At 39.8% G+C, this 21,289-nt stretch overlaps 2 protein-coding genes across 25 annotated transcripts in view; one reads left to right on the forward strand and one right to left on the reverse strand.

The window, feature by feature from the left end:
- The first annotated feature begins 2,267 nt into the window (after positions 1-2,267).
- The window catches only part of ip6k1 (inositol hexakisphosphate kinase 1), a 47,284-nt gene continuing 28,262 nt past the window's right edge, over positions 2,268-21,289 (forward strand). Inside the window, exon 1 of the mRNA XM_087304747.1 lies at positions 2,268-2,456. The gene's annotated coding sequence lies outside the window, so the exon portion shown is untranslated. The remainder of the gene's footprint in view (positions 2,457-21,289) is intronic.
- On the reverse strand, positions 5,067-19,684 carry ccdc66 (coiled-coil domain containing 66). Of its 24 annotated transcripts, none has more exons than XR_015522326.1 (20): positions 19,542-19,684; positions 19,215-19,273; positions 18,952-18,992; positions 18,240-18,555; positions 18,042-18,156; positions 17,388-17,494; positions 16,016-16,116; positions 15,242-15,334; positions 14,482-14,613; positions 13,519-13,733; positions 12,994-13,078; positions 12,757-12,918; positions 11,735-11,891; positions 11,546-11,665; positions 10,773-11,203; positions 8,788-8,831; positions 7,701-7,906; positions 5,988-6,094; positions 5,674-5,831; positions 5,067-5,414 (listed from the first exon to the last, which is right to left on the reverse strand). XR_015522326.1 is itself a non-coding variant. In XM_087304708.1 (20 exons), exons 2-20 carry the CDS (start codon positions 19,553-19,555, stop codon positions 5,316-5,318), a joined length of 2,607 nt encoding a protein of 868 aa, XP_087160834.1. In that variant the 5' UTR covers positions 19,556-19,586; positions 19,624-19,684; the 3' UTR covers positions 5,067-5,315. The 24 variants fall into 24 exon arrangements, 14 of the variants coding, with proteins under 14 accessions (XP_087160834.1, XP_087160822.1, XP_087160824.1 ...); XR_015522324.1 differs by having other exon boundaries at positions 5,674-5,791; positions 5,915-6,094; XR_015522325.1 differs by having other exon boundaries at positions 7,701-7,909.

Below are 21,289 nucleotides of genomic sequence, written 5' to 3' on the forward strand. Positions count from 1 at the left end.
TTCTATGCTGGAAGTCCAGGAAACCTCTTGGAGAGCTGGTGAGATGATGATGGAGATGAGTTTAAACCCCTTACTGATATAGAAGTTTTTAAAACTCGAATGTATTTAACACAAGTATAAGTATGAAAGGCTACTCCATGGCCAGAAATGTCCTCCTCTTGTTTGTTGCAGTCGAGCAGGAAATTGATTCTTACTGTCATTATAAACTGACTGACGTTCAGGTGTATTGATATGAGAGTCACAATTGGCGTGATACAACAGGGTTACTGCTTGATGTGTAGGTTGTCTATCACTTGCTGGGTAATACTCATTTCAGAATTTTATTAAAATGTTTTTTTTTTTTTCCCCACTTAAAAAACGATGTTGCCACTTAATAGGAACTGTGTGAATGTAATGTTTATCATGGCTTTACTCCATCCATGATAAGTAACATCCCTGCTGAAAAATCCAGCTTTAACCAGCCTAGGCTGGTTGGCTGGTTTTAGCTGGTCGACCAGGCTGGTTTTAGAGGGGTTTTGGTCATTTCCAGGCTGGTTTCCAGCCATTTCCAGCCTGGTCTTAGCTGGTCAGGCTGGAAAATTACCAGCAAAATCCAGCTAAAACCAGCTTGACCAGCCTGGTTTAAGCTGGATATAGCTGGTTTTGGCTGGACTCCCAACTTGGCTAAGCTGGTCAAGCTGGTTTTAGCTGGTCATCTCCCAGCATGACCAGCTAGGACCAGCCTGGAAATGACCAAAACCCCTCTAAAACCAGCCTGGTCGACCAGCTAAAACCAGCCAACCAGCCTAGGCTGGTTTAAGCTGGATTTTTCAGCAGGGATGTCTGTAATCTCAACATGATTGGAAATCTTAAGCTTATTTGGCCGGAATCAAAAGCTGCGTCCCAAATCGCATACTTATGCACTATTCTACGCCATTTTGTAGTATAAATAGTGTAAGTAGTGCGTTCACACTGAAAACTCTGACAATAATAAGTGCACTTTAATTACCCGGATGATGCACTCATTCAACCGCTAAAATGAAGTGTGTAATGATGGACACTTCACACACTCAACGACTGCAGGTTTGCTTACGTAGCGGAAGGGGCGGAGCTATCGGACGCACATGTTGAATAACTTTATTTAATTTGGATAGTGAAAGCAAAATTCTTTTACGAGAGGGATTATAGCGCCTCCTGATGGTGAATGCGGCAATACTCACGATAGGTATTATTTGATAATTCGGCCGTTTACTTCAATGATTTGGCATCAGGGAAACGGTTTGAATTTCCGTATAGTAAAAAAAAACATTAGTGTGCCATTTGGGACAACACTACATACATATACTATCCTGTTGAGTGTGTAAGTGCAGAAGTACATAGTGCATGAGTGCATAGTGTATAGTGTGCCATTTGGGACACAGCTAAAGTCTCTGCACGCAGTCCATTCATGAATTTGTCGGGAGAGAAGGCGGGACCGTCTCCAGTTTTGGAAAGCTCATTGGATGGTGATATTTCCCCTTTAAGCTATTGGCTCCTTGGAGTCACGGTCAAGAGTTCAGAGTGCAAAGGCAGGCGGCCATTTTGTAGATCAGATCGCTACTATGGCTGTTTCTCAATTCCAAGAACGCAAAGAACGGACTTGTGTTCTTCTGGAGAGCGGTGTTGCCAGGTGTCCTCAGAAGAACGAACTCAGGAGATCGCGAGGGCAGAGAACGCGTCCTTTGAGAAATGGGATGCTGCGTTCTTCCTGATGGTCACGTGACCTTCACGCGTTTTAAATGGAAATTGTTTAAACATTACAGCATTCATACAACGATTTATTGTTTTTCCCCTTTTCAAAATATATATTTTGCATAAAAACATTATAAATCTATGTTGCACAATATGAATAAAACAGATGTTAATACGAATTTCAGCAAACAAACACCCTTAATGTGTTTATTCCTTTATTAAGATGTTCATGGTAATGTTTACTTTCACCGTTTCATTTAGGTAAAATCCCGATGTAAATAAGTAATATCTCCAAACTTTAATAATAAATCTAAATAAAGTGCAGCGCTTCCCACCTCCAGTCGCAATGACTTCTGGGACTTCCAGAGTGAGTTCGGTGCTCAAGTCTGCATCGGTGCGTCCTCGATATCAAGAACACATCCGGGAAGTTTCACGCGTCCTCCGTACTTGCGGTCTTGAGTATTGGAACTGAACTTGGGCAGCTGATGATGACGTTGCTCGAGAACACGAGGACGCAAGACCGCTGAAGAACGCATATTGAGAAACAGCCACTGTTCATGCGTGAAAGTATGGCTCCACTCTCACCAGCAGCTGGTTTGGATATCAGTGCACCTTTCATGGATGTATATCGACGAATGAAGGTGTTGTGGACATATGTTTATGGATTAGATTGCCTGGTCATTTGCCTTCGAACTATTTCAGCTGTCGGAATGTTATGGATCTGCTGACCAGCGGGAGGCTGAGTGGTGAGTTCTTCATTTAAAGCGTTCTGTTCACGCTGATCTCGCCAGACTTCCCTTTAAAGCATGCACGTTACCGAAAGTGGACCGCTAACGTTAGGTGATCAGTGAGTTCGGCTTCATTCCGGTGGCTTGAATCGCCGGCGTCATAAGTTTAGACGAGGTTGTGGCTTGTGTAGTGAAGGGCAGATGAAGTAGAAGATGGAAGAGTTGATATGCCGGTGTTACGGTTTAACTGGTGACCGTGTTAACTGGTGTCCCTTTCCAGATGTAAGCTGTTCACGTTTGCAGATTGGCAGATTCGTCACTTTTTCACAGCAACAAAACATGTCCATACCAAATAAAGATTCTTATTACTTGGTGCAGTGTCATTGTGTGCATTATTGATTTTAATATCTGTGTAGCAGAACAGTATATAACCAAAGTAAATAAAAAAAATAATTAGAATTTACATGTCATTAACAGGATTCGAACCCGTGTAGTGAAAAGGTTTAGCACACGTATCAATCAACTTATCTAACTGAGCTACTCAGAACTTCAAACGAAGCGGTCTGTTTTAATATATTTGTCAATTAAAACATGCCTTGCTGTGGTTGTGGACCCGTGTTAACATGTTTCCATCGATGTTAACATGTTTACATGTTGTTTAGTTACATGTACTCGCGTTAACGTGTTTCTACAAACTCTCCCGCTGATAGAATAGCTCTATGTGACTAAACGATGCTTCATCAGTTGCTCAAACCATGTTTTTTTCTTAGTTCTAGACTCATGTCTACCTGTGCCTTTGGAGTCGTGTTAACTCGTGACCCATGCTCATACATGTAACGTAAATAAAGATTTTATCCAAAAAAATGAATACAATGACGATATTATTATGCAACATATTATGTCTAATATATGTAATATATATTTCATATATAATATTATGCAACAGAATATTAATTGAAAATCGCAACATTTCAATGTATGATCTTGGTCACATCTGTATCAAGGTACTTATGAACATGATTTGGCTAACTTACATACGATAAAATTACTAAAAGCTGCTAAGCCTACATCAGTGCTTGATAGCTCAGTTAGTTAGAACGTTTGTTCCTTTCATGCGTCTCTTTTGTTAGTAGGTTCGAATCCACATACGAGTTTTGTTTATGCCTGATTTTTTTTAATTCTCTTTAAAATAAAATGGGGGGACTGCGATTTATAACGTATGCTTATTTAGCGGAACAACGTAGTCATTTAGAGCTATTCTGAGAAAATATCAGCTCGTGTAACTTTGTAGACACAGACTAACACGAGTCAATGGGACTATTATATTATGATTGCATAATATTCTAATATTATGTTGCATAATATTATATATGAAATATATATTATATATATTAGACATAATATGTTGCATAATAATATCGTCATTGTATTCATTTTTTTGGATAAAATCTTTATTTACGTTACATGTATGAGCATGGGTCACGAGTTAACACGACTCCAAAGGCACAGGTAGACATGAGTCTAGAACTAAGAAAAAAACATGGTTTGAGCAACTGATGAAGCATCGTTTAGTCACATAGAGCTATTCTATCAGCGGGAGAGTTTGTAGAAACACGTTAACGCGAGTACATGTAACTAAACAACATGTAAACATGTTAACATCGATGGAAACATGTTAACACGGGTCCACAACCACAGCAAGGCATGTTTTAATTGACAAATATATTAAAACAGACCGCTTCGTTTGAAGTTCTGAGTAGCTCAGTTAGATAAGTTGATTGATACGTGTGCTAAACCTTTTCACTACACGGGTTCGAATCCTGTTAATGACATGTAAATTCTAATTATTTTTTTTATTTACTTTGGTTATATACTGTTCTGCTACACAGATATTAAAATCAATAATGCACACAATGACACTGACACCAAGTAATAAGAATCTTTATTTGGTATGGACATGTTTTGTTGCTGTGAAAAAGTGACGAATCTGCCAATCTGCAAACGTGAACAGCTTACATCTGGAAAGGGACACCAGTTAACACGGTCACCAGTTAAACCGTAACACCGGCTTCTAGCGGGGATTCTGGCTCGATTGCTGGCGAGGCAGCTGCTGGAGTTTTGAGGAGAGAGTTCTGGTTGGAGACGTTGTTGCTGTTGATTGTTTGTTCTTCCATGCCAGAAGGTTGAATGATGCTGAAGCGTAGTTTAAATGCTGGAGCGTTTGTAGCGGGAAGCATTCTTACAAAATGAAGATAGTGCAATGAGGAGAAAGTGAATTGAGCACAGCTGAACTCCAGTGAAGCTGCTGGAACATCTCCAGAATGACCAGTGGAGACAGAATGAACCTGAGCTCCATGTAGAGCTTCACGCTAAAGCCTGTCAATACTGATGTACATCTGATTTATCAGCTTTCATTTTTATTACATTTACTACAATTTCAAACTCTCTCCACATGCTCATTATGGGGGATTGTGTGTAGAATGTTGAGGAAATCAGTCAATTTACTCCATTTTGGAATAAGACTGAAACATAAACACATGTGGGAAAGTGAAGCGCTGTCAATACTGTACACACACACACACACACACACACACACACACACACACACACACAATAACTGCCGCAAGCTAAGCCGCTTCCAGTTTATTATTTAAATTAATTCAATTCACATTTAGGGAAAAGTGTAAACTTTACATTCAAGAAAAAAGAAGTTTAAAATCAATCCTGCAACCCAGAGTCCCATATCAGCTGTGTTGCGAGTCTTTTATAAAATCATCTCACTCTGTTAGCTTAATTCACGCACATCTTTGTTTCAGCAGGTCCATTTTCCACATGTAATAATGGTCAAACAGTGCTGGATTTGGCCTCATCTCATGATCAAACAGGCCTAAACTGTGAGGAGGAGTTTCTCGGTTGTGTTGTTTGCAGTGCTGGGTTTATACTGGTCTCTAGCTCTCTCTGTCGTTGCAGCAAGCCCTGAAGAGAAAGAATCACATGCAGACATTTGCGGTTACATGCGCACGGTTAATACTGTTGTGAACATTTCATTAAGCTGGGCTGGGCAATTAATCAAAAAACAAAACAAAACAATGGAAATCATCATTGAGGGGCTGTAATTGATCGGTCAGTTATTTCCCTGCTGTGTGTGAAGTCTCGTTCCTCTGCTCTGTTTATACTCTGTGTCGAGTGTGAGCATGTGTTCCAGCACAGCCTTCATGCGCTCTATACCCCTCACCATGGCTGACGTCGACACTCAACCCTCATGGGAAAGGCACGCAGGTGAGGCTGATTCATACTTCTGCATCCACTGAAGCCATATTTGATCTCTACCAGTCACTGACGATGAGTGGAAGCTGAGAGACGGCATCCTGTCCATTACTCTACAATTCTCATCTACTTTGAAATATTTGTTTACAGAAGATGCAAGAAATGCTCCATTATAATATAATGTTATAAAACGACATGCTCTTATTTACCGATATTCAAGAGTTCCTTCATTCAAATCCTCCCTGCTTTAGGGAAACAGATAGCAACTAAGCGCAGCATCACCTGTCTCAGCTCAGAGAGCCCCTTCAGTATGGCCTGCTGCCGCTCAGTGCTGTTGAGGTCCTGCTGGAGCAGAGGAGTCGCCTGTCTGCTGCCGCCGCCGCTCACGACTGCCAGGAGAAACATGATCAATATAAATATCAGGATCATCCAAACAGCTGATCAACAGATAAACAGGGCATGAGTATTATCATGGATGTTATGCAGTAATATTTGACATGTTTCACAAACGTTACACTGAACTCTGTCATCTACCATTGAACATCTGTTCATATCCAGCATGTGAAGAGCTGATTATAGACTAGGGTTGGGCTGATAGACATCACCATGCTGAGCCGGCATCACCAACCTTCACTCTATCCCCGTCATAGCAGCGACCCGCTCGCGAAACACACTCACACACACACACTCCGGCCCACATAATACACATTTCAGAACAAAAATCAAATCAAACCTTTACCTTCATAATAGAGTTCATACAGGCACAGCCTGATCCAAATCAAGCACTTTTTCCAGCACCTATAATTATTTTCAAGACAGACACGCAACGTATTGAACACCTGAAATGCCTTCTCAGCGATTTATAAAAACACTGCAGAGGAACTATCTATTGATTTATACAAAAAACATTATTAATAATAATATCATAATTAAGCATTAATAATAATAATAATAATATAATAATTAAGCATTAATAATCATAATAAAAATATAATAATTAAGCATTAATAATAATATAATAAATAAGCATTAATAATATTAATATAATTAAGCATTAATAATATAATTAAGCATTAACAATAATATAATAATTAAGCATTAATAATAATAATATAATAAAGAATTAATAATATAATCAAGCATTAATAATAATAATAATAATAATTATAATATTATAATAATTAAGCATTAATAATAATAATAAAATTAAGCATTAATAATAATATAATAATTAAGCATTATTAATAATATAATTAAGCATTAACAATAATATAATAATTAAGCATTAATAATAATAATAATAATATAATAAAGCATTCATAATATAATCAAGCATTAATAATAATATAATAATTAAGCATTAATAATAATAATATAATAAAGAATTAATAATATAATCAAGCATTAATAATAATAATAATAATAATAATTATAATATTATAATAATTAAGCATTAATAATAATATAATTAAGCATTAATAATATAATAATTAAGCATTAATAATAATATAATTAAGCATACATAATAATAATATAATAAATAAGCATTAATAATAATAATATAATAAATCAGCATTAATAATAATAATATAATTAAGCATTAATAATAATATAATAATTAATTAATCATATATTAATAATATAATAAACCGGCAGTAACTGTGCTTGTGAATTTTGTTGATGTTCTCTCACAGATGTAAAGAGAACAGAATATTTGTCCTCAAGTTAAAATAAATTACACTGATAAAACAATACAAGTTTTAGTCAATAATACTAATATTATGTAAAAGTACAAATAACTCAGTGTCTTTAAAATAAATCAGAATAATCTTGGAGCATTCATCAGTCATGTCATGGAAAGTAAACCATATGAAGAGCACAATAAAAGCACATGATGAGCAAGGCTCAAGGAGAATGTGTAACACCAAACAGAAGAGTCCCGTGTGGTGAAAGCGTGCTGTAAACGGTTAAACAGCTTCCTCTATATTTGCTCACCTGCGTTGACTCTCTGCTGGGCTTCACGTGTTGAGGGTCTGGAAAGTGGAGCCAGGGCTTCCATGTGATAGACCTCGTCTGTGCGCACATACGGCACGTAATCTAATAACGGAGGCTGTGCCATCTCCTCCTCCACCTGATGACAGCGCTGCTGTGACGGCCGGTGTACGTGCTGTTTCACTGCGGTAACCGGAGGAGATGTTCCTCTGCTGGAGATAAGAGATGTGCTCTTTATAAAAGTGTTCAGAATGGAGCTGAGCGTTTACTTCTTTAACTGATCAATGCATTTCTGACTGCCATACCAACACGAGAAGAAAACCTTCCTTCAACACTGCCATTACACTACACAACAGTAAACGGGCCGCATATGGAGAGTGACGCCACATCACTTGCTCAGGTGTCAGTTTTTCAGCAGAGTGTAAGGATCTTGCTGCTTCTGTGGGTCTCGTCTATCAAATCTGAGCTGTATTCTCTATTGGATTGGGGTCAGGTGATTGGCTAGGCCATTCTACAGCTTGATGTTCTTCCTCTGAAAGCATCTGAGAGTCTCCTCGGCTGTGTCTCTGATCATCGTCCTGCTGAAATGTCCACCCTGGCTTCATCTTCATCCTCCTGCTGATGTAGATGTTGGACATTGAGGAAGGGCAGAGGCTTGCTGAAGAACTACTGAGAGATTTCAGCTGCTGTCTGGGCTTTCACTGCCCATCTACGCCTCCCCTTCTTCATCTGTTCAACACTCTTCCTCTTTCACATCATAACACAGAGCTTCATTAGTAGACTCATTAGATTAGTTTGCAGTCTTGGCATATATGGATTTCTTCAGTTGTTACCAACATCTAGGCAGAATTTCTACAGCACCGTTAGGAATGCGCTTCCTGAGGAAAATGCTGACGTGTTTCCCCGCTGTACATGTAAAGTGGCTGTAGATCCTGAAGCCAGCGTTTAGCTCTGGTGCTTCACAGCAGAACTGATGTTTTCCCCAGTGACCTCTCACCTCCGTCTCCCTCAAATCCGCTTGACTGAACTAAAGCCGGTTCTGTGACTGTGTAAAATGCATGCGTCTGGGAAAAACACACACAACACTCACCTGTCAGCGCTGATGGCTGAGGGGTCTCTGTGTTGATTTTCACCCTGAATAAAAAGAAGAACCGACATCAACACTTCATCATTTACACTTCCAGACGGCTCACATTACTGTACTGTACACTGTGCTTAACCCTGAGTTCTGAACACGCGAGACTCATTTCCTCACAGAAAGAGCAGGTCTTTTAGTTTCAGCACTTGCTTGTCTCGCTAGCTTGTCTGCAGCTCGCTCTCTGCAACTCTCACATGGTCGCCTATTGAAGCTAAGCAGGGCTGAGTCTGGTCAGTAGCTGAATTGGAGACCTCATGGGAACACTGGGCTGCTGTTGGCAGTGGTGTTAGTGAGGCCAGCAGGGGGCGCTCAACCTGTGGTCAGTGTGGGTCCTAATGCCCCAGTATAGTGACGGGGACTCTACACTGTTCAGTGAGCGCCGACTTTCTGATGAGACGTTATACTAGAGACTCTCGAACAACTGGTTTGGCCATGAGACCCACATTTGTACATGGTCATCAAGCCGCGACCCACATTTTTAGGAACTAATACAATTTTAGGAATTATAATTAAATTGTATTCATTTGTTAACATAAACAAGTAGTGACAGATACATCATGAGACATTCACCAACTTCTAATAAACACAATTTTATTGCTGCCATTTAACAAAATGGATCAAATTATAGAAATATTACAGAGTAAAAACACAACTACTGTCAATAATAAACCGTTAATAAAACATGTCTTCTTGTTTATAAATGTTGTTTTACTTTAGAAGGTGAGAGCACCTCTTATGAGAGCACCTCACCACATTAACACTGAGGCTTTAAGTCTTTTTTGTCGTCAATATATATATTTATATCCATACTTTACATTTTCAGGGTCTTACTTGTGCTTCCACATATTTGTTGCTATAATTAAATGAAATGTCACATGGCGCACGCATTTCATAATAAAGTCTGGTATAAGCAAAATAAGTAAAAAATTAAACTGTTGTTGTTGTTTTGACCACACACTCCACGAGCCATTGAAAATGTTCCTGCCACACACTTTTGGGTCGCGACAAACCAGTTGAGAAACACTGCACTAGAACACACAAGACGTGCCACTCGCATCTTTTTGAATGGGAAAAAGTGTAACGGTCAATATGGTGAATAAAGCTCCGCCTTCTAGCACAGCAGCCAATCATCGATCGCATTTGGTGAATAAAGCTCCGCCTTCTAGCACAGCAGCCAATCATCGATCACTAAAGACTGAATATAACCTGGGGGAGGGGCTTGGACCAGACGTGAGTTTCTGCAGATTTAGTGTGATATGAACATTTAGAAATGAAGCTAAGCCGACAGCTGTTGTTTAAAGTTATTCATTATTTGTAATATGAAATGTATTGGTAAGCTTGGCAAGCAGTTTTGGAGAATTTGATGTTTCCACATTCAGACAGAATGCCTGAGCATACTGAGTTTCAAAAGGGACCTTGGTTAAACTGAACTCCTGAATCTCTGGAAAAGAGTAGGGGTCTAACCCCGGCATCCTGGCCAAATCTGCCCACTGATCCACAATCTGTCCGTCATGGCCTCCTAACCCTCCCCATATCATAACTGGCTTCATCTCCTCTCCACCAATCAGCTGCTGTGTGGTGTGTGTTCTGCCGTCTGCTGGATGAGGAGATTGCCCCATTGTGTAAAGCACTTAGAGAACCCAGAAAAGCACTATATAAATGTAAGGAACTATTATTAACGAATGAGCAAGACCTTTGCATAAACAAGTTGCACACGGTGTTCATCCAATCAATGACACTAGCTGAAATATGCAGAGTAGCATGAGTGTCGGCCGGGTGTACAGCATGAAGCCAGGACTCCAGTTACGCTTGGATTAGCAGAACTCAGGGTTAACTAGTACTGTTTAGTGCTTGACAATGAGCTAATTAAAACATGACTAGTCCTGGTGGTATGGTGTGTGTGTGTGTGTGTGTGGTGTATATATGGTGAACTGCACCTGTAGCTGTGGTGGTTGTCGGTGTCTTTGTGCTTGAGGTTTGTGGTTATGAACCAGCTCTGGCTGAGGTGCGCTTCTCTCCACCAGTGCCATGAGCTCGATCTGCCTCTGTCTCCGGCTCTCCTGTCGGTGTCTCTGTAGGGCTTTGGGATATCTCTCAGACGCCGGGACGAATGCTTTACTGGGTCTCTTTGTGTTCCACTCGGGCTTTTTTTCAGGTTTGTGGTTTCTGCCGGTGCGTGCGTAAGGCTCATAAGGGTCAGCGCCGGCTTCTTTAGATGCACTGCAGGTGTGTTCTTTGCTGTTGTCGGATACTTTCAGCTCCTCGTGGTGGGTTTTCCTGCCATGTTGAGCCTTCAGAGGAGCCGTGTCTGTCATTCCAGCGCCAGCAGGATCCCTAATGCTTTCATTCTCAGGCTGATGACTGACCTCTGGAAAAGAACAGACACTAACATTACGTCGTGCTCATATGTGCCGTGTGTATATGCACGTTTATGTCATGACCTGTCCGAATGCTTGATTCTCATTGGCTGACGGGTGTGCATGTAACTTGCAGAGGTAGTTCCAGTCAGTTTAATCAATGCTCTGTATCACTGCGCTGCTTTCACTGAGCCAATCTACCAATATATGCATCACCCTTGCAGGTTTTGAAGGCATGCTAGGAACTTTTATTTAAGTTAAAATAAATTAAATTAAAACAAACTGGACAAACTAAATGTTGGACACGTCTCATGCAACAAGAGTAGTCTTTTCCATGTGCAGAACAGACAGACCTGTTTGAACAGCGGTATCTCTTCTTGGAGAAGTTATGAGTGAAGTAGTCGTCATTCTCTGGGTTTGACTTTTGGATGACGGTAAAATCGGTGAACCGTGTAAATCTTCACCACTAAGGGCTGAAAGACAACCTTACATGACACATACAAAATAAACACAGATGCAATGTTCAAGTGCTGTTCTGCTACCCTGCGAGGCTCCGTCCAGGCTCTGCAGTAGTTTGGACACATCATGGCCTTTCTTAGCCAAGTCTCTGATTCTCTGGACCTGTTTTTCTTTAAGCGCTTCCTCCTGCGCTTTCTGAATGCTCAGATACAGCTCCTCAGTTTTACGTGTCTGCACCTCCTGCAACAGATTAACAACTTTCATTTGCCACAGATACCTTCTAGATCCCAGCCCTTATATTAACCTCATTCATTCATCCATTTTCTTGTCAGCTTAGTCCCTTTATTAATACGGGGTCGCCACAGCGGAATGAACTGCCAACTTATCCAGCAAGTTTTTACACAGCGGATGCCCTTCCAGCTGCAACCCATCTCTGGGAAAGATCCACACACACACTCATACACTACAGACAATTTAGCCTACCCAATTCACCTGTACTGCATGTGTTTACACTGTGGGGGAAACCAGAGCACCCGGAGGAAATCCACGCGAATGCAGGGAGAACATGCAAACTCCACACAGAAACACCAACTGAGCTGAGGATCAACCCAGTGACCTTCTTGCTGTGAGGCGTCAGCACTACCTACTGCGCCACTGCGTCGCCCCTTTTTATAAATCTAAACATCTAAATATAACATTAATATTAATCTAAATCTAAATATAATATCAAAACAAGAGCGTGTTCTCTGTCATACAACAATTATGAATAATTTGCCAATTTATTGAAATTACACAGACAAAAGTTCAGGAATAATGTTGAGCAGGATATCAGCAGACCAAAGTCAAGAGATAAAAACATTAGATAGTTATAAGCATTAGTTCCCAAATTCTGCTTGTTTTCTACTAGCTTTGGATGAATCCACCTATTAAAGATGATATCCAGTCAGTGTTTGCATGTGCTCGATATTTAACCTCTCTATAACCAGTAGCCACACGTCTGAGCCTGAACAGATGCCAGTGTTTCTCATTGACTGGTTTTGTCCGTCAGGAGTGTGTTATGTATACTCCATTACCTCTCCTTCAGCGTGTGTGTAGTGTAGTTCACCTCTTTGTGTCTTTGTCGCTCGGTGTCTTTCATATACTGCTGCTGCAGTCGCTCTTGCTCTCTTTCAACTCTCCGCTCCTCTTCTTGTTCCTGTGCTCGTCGTCGTGCCTCCTCTTTCTCTTTCTGACGTCGGCGTTCCTCTACTTGAGCCTCAATGGCTTGCTGCACATTCCAGCATGATCTCAGAAATATCATTAATATAAAGGTTTATGCCATACAGCAATGTCTGAATCCTACCTGGTGTTCAAGCTGCTTGAGTCTCCGACGCTCTCGTTCCTCGATCTGAGCAGGGTCCAGCAGGGCGGTCATTGTGCGAAGGTAACTGCACACAAGAGCATTTCGGTCTTTACAGCTGAAAATCCTCTTAGACAGCGTGTATTTGAGGAGATTTAGCGAGTCCATTTCCCCAGATTAAGCAATAAAATGAAAATGAACTCAATGTAAACTGAAAACATGTTTTGAATAGAATCTGCTCTTAAACAGTAACCCTGACACAGGTGAAGAGACAGACAGAGAGAGCATTTTGGCATTTTGTTTTAAGGTCAAGGCCTTTCATAGACTGTCTAGTTGGCTGTGCTTACAGTTCCCAAAAGGTCGACAGCTTCAGTAAAGCTGACATTCTGCCATCTAAATCATCTTCAGATGCTCAGACTGAACCTCCAACCGATTCCCCAAATGCTTCAACAGCGAGTGAACGGGTGTCCCTAATAAAGTGGCCAGCTTGTGCAATGTCATGTGTTGACGAGTTGTCTTCTAACTGACCTGGACCTCTGTTTGTTTCCCTGAGCAGTGTCAACGCTGGCCCTTCCCAGACTGTCCGCTCCACACGCGCTCATGCCCTCCCATGCTGTGCACAGAGACCCAGACACAGATGGATGATGAGACAGACTGCTGTCAGGTACCTCTGGTTTAGGAGCCACAGTCAACGGCTGTTGAAGAGAGTCAAAATGAGCAGCCCAAAGCTCGATGTCCTCCCCCTGTGTAGGAAAAGAACAGACTATAAGGCAAAGATCGTCTGCTGTACATTATTGCAATCATGCGTCACCCTCACGGGACATTTCAGAGACGGACACTGAACTTGATGAAAGCAGGTTCAGAAGTATTCCTGCACTGTGTTCTCATGTTAGAGCTGAGCAGTGGCGCAGTAGGTAGTGCTGACGCCTCACAGCAGGAAGGTCGCTGGTTCGAGCCTCAGCTCAGTTGGTGTTTCTGTGTGTAGTTTGCATGTTCTCCCTGCATTCACGTGGGTTTCCTCCTCACATGCACTGTTGGGGAATTGGGTAGGCTAAATTGTCCGTAGTGTATGAGTGTGTGTGTGGATATTTCCCAGAGATGGGTTGCAGCTGTAAGGGAATACGCTGCATAAAAACTTGCTGGATAAGTTGGCAGTTCATTCCACTGTGGCGACCCCGGATTAATAAAGGGACTAAGCGGACAAGAAAATGAATGAATGAATGAATGTTAGAGCTGGAAATCTGTTTATTATTATTATTATTATTATTATATGTATTAATTGATATGAGGTAGATTGTGATCAGTGCATGATTTTATTTAATGCTTTTACAGAAGATGCCATGACAGATGTGTCCTGTAGTTAAATCTACAGCGGTGGAGAACATGTACATGTATGCTTTCTTTCTTTATTCGTGTCAAAATCATGAAAAAAGGTTTGACTATTTATATCGTCTAAATATGCGGATTGGACTGCTCGTGATTCAGGCTCACCTGGCTGTTGATTTGCTTGTCATGCTTGCGGCGTAGTCTGGCCTCTTGTATTTGCTGGTCCAGCTCCTGTAACCAGCGTCTCTGCTGCTCCTCTCTCTGAGTGTTGAACATGTCCTCCACAGGAGCGGCTTCCTGAACCCAGCAAACAGCACAGATAACTCATCTGCTGTAGAGTCACGCAGCAGAAATGCTTTAGGATTTAAACAGGACAACCTTTACAGATCAAATCTTGCCGCTCACATTTAGCTGCTGTTTTTGTAAGATTTGAAGGAAAGGGTTTCTTGAACTTTAATCCAATCGAGAACGTGTGGGGTGATATCACAAATGCTGTTTCTATTGTCTTGTTTGTTTTCTGAGAATCTGCTGCACCTACTGCTTATTTGTTTTCCATGTATCAATAAATGATATACTAAAGACTTGGGTTATTGGGGTCAGTCACGCTGTACTGCTGTTATTTTGTACAATACTGTACTGTTCTTCACTTATACATGCAGTTTTATTTAACTATTAGTTTTTTCATTCCACAGATGCAAGGTTTAATAGATGTAAGGTCTTTCATCGTCCAAAAGTTTTATATTCAGATCACAGAAGACTTCAAACGGCCCTCAAAACATTTACCAAAAGCACATGTGTGTGTGTGTGTGTGTTACAGTGTGTGCAGTTTACAGTGTTGCTGAAGATAAATGCACTAATGCGATTTCAGCATTTACAACATTTCAGTGTGGACTGGAAAATGCTTAACACAGCACTGATCCCTCACCCCCACTATAAAGGCAGAGCGGATGGCAGCGGGAAGCTCTCTCTGCATCTGAGGAGGAGCTCTGGGCTTTAACCGTTCTGTTGCAGCAGCAGTCTGCAATAAGACAAACATCTCAATCATGCATAGACATACACATCAAATTTAATAGAATTTCAATGATAATAGGCCTCACAATAAATCTGATCATGTCTTGATGTTGACTGATTTGATGAGGACAGTGCGGTCTGACTCTGCTCAGACTAAAGTGTCATCACTGAACAGAAATAATGTCCAGTATAGAATATAAAGTCCTGCTGCAGTGGAGACAGAATGAAGATTGTGTCTGACTCCATCATGAGCTTGGAGGACTGCATCCATACATCTCTGACATGAACCCCAAACCATGATGTCTCCTTCACCAAACTTGACTGATTTCTGTGAGAATCTTGTGTCCTTAATTCATGAAAAATCAACCTTCTGCCATTTTTCCAAACGATTATCTAGAAGTTATTATTTATCACTCTTACAACTGGGATCAGCCACAAAACTTGTCAGGTAGTGTAGGCCTATAAATATCTACAAAATTGTAAAACACAGTGTGCAGTTATTCAAAGTGAAATCTACAGTAGGCTTTGTGAAAAACACTCATTTAATTTGTCCTTTTCAATAGCTTATAATTCAATAGTTCACATTACTGAGTAAACCTTGCCCACCACTACACAGCAATACACACATTAATACTCATTACATTATGACAACACCAATATAGAATAAAATAAAAATGTATTTACTTACGGAGTCAGAGAGGTCTTTAAGCCTAACTTCACATGGTTGATTCGGAGCAGTCTTCTCTCTGAGTCTGGCTTTTTGTTGCCTCTTTAGAGTCATCTGCTCATCTGTAAAACAATCGACAGCTCAGACAAACATTTCCCTGCAGCTGATTCAGCAATGCCAGGCAATTCACAAGCCTTTTCACTATATTGAAATCACTACATGCAAATGTCATTCATTTCCACACATTTCAAGTATTTACACAGTTATTACAATGTTAATGCATGATTTATATTATATTACATTACAACACAAGTTTTTGTGACGCAAACTCAAATAGCAGATATCTATATTTGTTTGCAAACCGACCCACCAATCAGAATGTCAAGATGACATACATAGAGCCAGAGCTTATCTGGAGCTTTGGAAAATGTATACTAATAATAAAAGCCCTCTTGGATAAAAGTAAAAATAAAAGTTATTATAAATAGCACAGTTTATACAACAGTTGTACATGCCATTTCAGTAACCAGCAGCAGAATTTTCCTTCTTCTGTGTACAACAAATATATATATATATACAAACAGTTGAAGTCAGAATTATTCGCCCCCTTTGATTTTGTTTTTCTTGTTTAAATATTTGTATTTTCTCATTTAAATATTATATAGATATGTTGAACAGGTTGAGGAAATGTTCACAGTGTGTCTGATAATGTTTGTTCTTCTGGAGAAAGTCTGATTTGTTTTATTTGGGCTAGAATAAAAGCAGTTTTTAATAGTTTAAACAGCATTTTAAGCTCAATATTATTCGCCCCTTTAAGCTATATTTGTTTTGGATAGTCTACAGAACAAACCATCGTTATACAATAACTTGCCTAATTACCCTAACCTGCCTAGTTACCCTAATTACCCTAGTGAAGCCTTTACATGTCACTTTAAGCTGTATAGAAGTGTCTTGAAGAATATCTAGTCTAATATTATTTACTGTCATCATGACAAAGAGGAAATAAATCAGTTATTAGAGATGAGTTATTAACAGTGTTATGATTATACTCCAGGTGCTCCAGTTTCCCCCACAAGTCCCGACACATGTGGTACAGGTGAATTGGGTAGGCTTAATTTTCCATAGTGTATGGGTGTGAATGAGTGTGTATTGATGTTTCCCAGTGATGGGTTGCATCTGGAAAACTGTGTAAAAGATATGCTGGATAATTTGGCGGTTCATTCCGCTGTGGTGACCCCAGAATAATAAAGGGATTAAGCCGAAATGAAAATGAAATTGGAGAAATATAAACAGGGGGGGGTGAATAATTCTGCCTTCAACAACTGAACTTGTCCTCAATAACATTGAAAGCCTTGTTAGAATGGTCCGCATAAATGCTCATTAGTGACAGTACCCAGTTCTCTTCTCCACTGAGCTTTCTTGGCCTCCAGTTTCTCTCTCTCTCTTTCTCTTTCTCCAAATGTGCTGAACAACCCAGACTGCTGGCCATCTGACAGAATCCTGAAGGAAAGCAGAAGACATAGACGTGCACATGCTTGTTGACCTGGGGCACACCAAAGGCCATATTACACTGCACAAGTCAAACTTTTGTTTAAAGATCCCGGTGTGTTTCCAGCAAAGTCAGTGGATGAACTGGTGTGCTGTTATTGTGAACAAATTAGGCATATACAGCTTTTAAAGTGATGGACATGAAGCCTATGCACTGACTAGTTTTATGTAAACATAACCTTTTTAGTTTTGATAGTTTTATTAAATTTAATAATCTTAAAGTGTGTGTAAATAATCATGTCCCAGTGCTGTTTTCTGATCTAATTAGTCTGCACCAAACCTGAGTTACACGAGCAACCGCTAATGCTGACTGTCTAGAGCTGAAGTGTAAGACCTCCGCCATCTCTGAGTTTTACTCAAACATGATGATGAGAAATGGAGTCCTCGATCTTGTTTGGAAAGCTAAATAAATGAATTGTTTATGAATTAACTGGAGAGTACACACTACATCTCTGCTGTGATTGTGACGTCAGCGTCTTCATATGGTAGACGGTCTTACTGTTTGTCTGGCTTTTCCTCTGACGCTCGGTGCTTATAGTCACAGCCCTCCAGGACAAACGGCTCCTCTGCTCCGGTCTTTCCAGCACAGTTTTCTTCTGAGCTGACCACCGCTTCTACAAGCAAGATTAACAGTAGTGTTGCCCTTATTGTGGATGAAGATTTGATTAACATTGATCATTAAACTGTACACGCTCACCTGAGTGTGTGTTTTCAGCAGATCTACTGTTGATGGAGCTCAGGATTTGCTGGAACTGCTCTTGTGTCAAACACACCACGCTCTCGTTCTGCTGCGTGACAATGCTCCTGTCGATCTCTGACTGGACTCTTGCAGCCTCGCTGGACATGGTGTCCATCCTGCGCCTGGCATTCGGTATTCTGGGACGCTCCATACAATTCCCTGTTGAACCAGCAGCTGGTGCATCTTTGTGCTTCCGCCCAGGTTCATCTCTGTCTGGTTGACATGGGCCGGGTTTAGGGTTGATTAACTGGATTGTTTTTTTCCGAGGAGGATTCTGAGGATCACACAAAGCAGGACGCAATTACACACAACATAACCCTGCGATAACTATCAGAATATAGGCATGTTCAATTGAAAACATCGATAAAAAGCAAAAGATAGATCTTCATGGAGGTAAAGCTGCTTTCATATTCAGATATTTAGTCATTATTATTATTATTTGCAAACTCTAAATAGTGAAATCACATTAGCAGCTATTGATTATTAAAGTACAGCATTGTTTACAGTCTACTAGATAGTGTTCATGTTGCTTTGAAGACACACTTACATGCTAACACTGACCGAATATTCAAATTAGCATTGTAAACAATATAGAGACTGCTAAATGAACAAATGTGCGAATATAAAACCAACTTTACCTCAGTTAGTTCTTCCATACAGACTCACTTACCCGACCAGAAGCTTTCTTATGAGACGTCTTGGATTGAGCACCTGTATAAAGTGTGATCATCATCAGCCAAACACAGACACTGAACATAACCTCTGCTTCCCTAAAGCCATTCAGTGTTAAATGAGTGTAAATTACACAACATTTGACCTACTACTTCTAGTTTGAAATGTCCAGAGACATATAGTTTCTAGTATGTAGATTAAAGATGTACAAGATAGAAGATATGAGGAGTAAAAACAAGCTGCTGGAGCTCATGATCTCACCATATTTCGCCAGCACAAGCCTGGGTTTGCCATTCTCCAATTGAAACAGCAGACCATCACTGCAATGAAGAGCAGAGCAGCAGCAGAACACAGAGAGCCGTTACTGGAGGAGCTGCTGTCCTGCATACATCACACACAGCTGAGCGGGAACTATCACGCACACACACACACACACACACACGTACACACACACACACACAAACACACTCACACTCACACACACCATATCCGTACTAACGCGGAGACGAGTCGAGGACAAACAGCACATCTTACATGCTTAAGGAAGCATTTTATTAATGACGAAGGCTCAGTGAAGGACACACTCACCCCAGATTCATCATTACAGCAGCAACACTTTGATACCTGCTGTGTGTGCGTGTGTGTGTGTGTGTGTGTGTGTGTGTGTGTGTGTGTGTTCTGTTGAAGCGCTTGTCCGTTGCTGCTCGCGACCACTAAGCGCTCCTCTGATTGGCTGAAGTTGATCCTCTTCGTCTGTTGCGAGCGTGAAGGCACCAAGCGCTTTAGCGCCTCCTCGGGTAGGCCAGTGACCACAAGAATAATAACACCATCACTGGATTGAAGAACAAATAAATAATAGAAGTGTCTTGAAGAATATCTAGTCTAATATTATTTACTGTCATCATGACAAAGAGGAAATAAATCAGTTATTAGAGATGAGTTATTAAAACGATTATGTTTACAAATGTGTTGAAAAAAATCTGCTCTCTGTTAAGCAGAAATTAGGGAAAAAATAAACAGGGCGAATAATTCAGGGGGTCTACCAATTCTAACTTCAACTGTGCATGTTAGAAAACAGTTAAAATAGCAATGTATTGCTTTCTAGTTTTCTGTAAACTAAAGACATTTATTACAACTTGGCCAACCTATTTGATGTATTATATGCATAGCCCTGGTTTATTTTTAATTATGCAAAATGTTGCATTGTCACTAGATTAATATATTTTCTTCAAGAACAGTAACTGATTGGAATGCTCAGAAAGGTGAGCACAGACTCCTCTGAGCACTTATAATGCCTCCAGCAGTGGAGAACATTAGTTAATTACTCATCCATTTAAAAAGAGCATTATTTTAAAGTTTTTTAATTTCTCTAATATTTTCAGCAAAAACACCATCTACAAGACTTTGCAAAGGTCTGCAAGGGGTAAACAAATGAAAAACCCTTCAAATGATGTGTTCTTGTCCTATTGATATCTTTATATATTTTGGTGGAATTAAATAGTGTGAGCCCATATTCCTGTATGAAGTTTCACAACTGTAATCGCTCATCTGTCAGGGGTTATAAAGGCTGCTGCGTCTCTGATCTATTGTTGATCCACCATTACGGGAAGAGCCACCTGGTGGCAGCTGGGTGTACTGCAGCCACAGCGGTAAATGGCGAGATATATCCAGCTGCAGGCCCGCAGAACCACACACGTTTGAGGCACACACAATCTAGGACACACAATCTAGGCAAACCATATATGGTAACTAACTCTTAGCATTATCGCCATCTATTGAATTTCACATATATTGTTTCTCATTTCAGTCATTATTATTATTATATCGTAACGATCATTTTAACATCTCTGCAGTTTTTGAACTTAAATTATGTAAATAAAAATAATTGGTTAAAGAAACTTATTACTTTATTCATGTGTCCATATACACAAAGAAAACATAATAGACCGTCTAATTGTTGGATTAAGTGTAATAAACTAATTCAAGCTCTTAATATTATTATACTTGGTATAAAAAGCAAACAATAATATGTCACTTTAAAATAAATTAGCCTACTATAGTTAACCATTTAAACAATATATATATATATATAGTTATAAACTGATTATCTTAACTGATTATAATTAAAAGTTTATATATAAACTACTATCTTTTACTAAACTGTCACTGTTAAAGGTGTTATATATATATATATATGTATGTTTATGTATATAAATGTATATATATGTATGTGTGTATGTGTGTGTGTGTGTGTATATATATAAATATATATATATATATTTTTTTTTTATTTTATTTATTTATTTATTTTTTTATTAATAGTTAATTTGTTCCTA

Source organism: Danio rerio, chromosome 22 (assembly GCF_052040795.2).
Source record: "Danio rerio strain M-AB ecotype USA chromosome 22, GRCz13ab, whole genome shotgun sequence".
In the NCBI taxonomy this organism is placed as follows: Eukaryota; Metazoa; Chordata; class Actinopteri; order Cypriniformes; family Danionidae; genus Danio; species Danio rerio.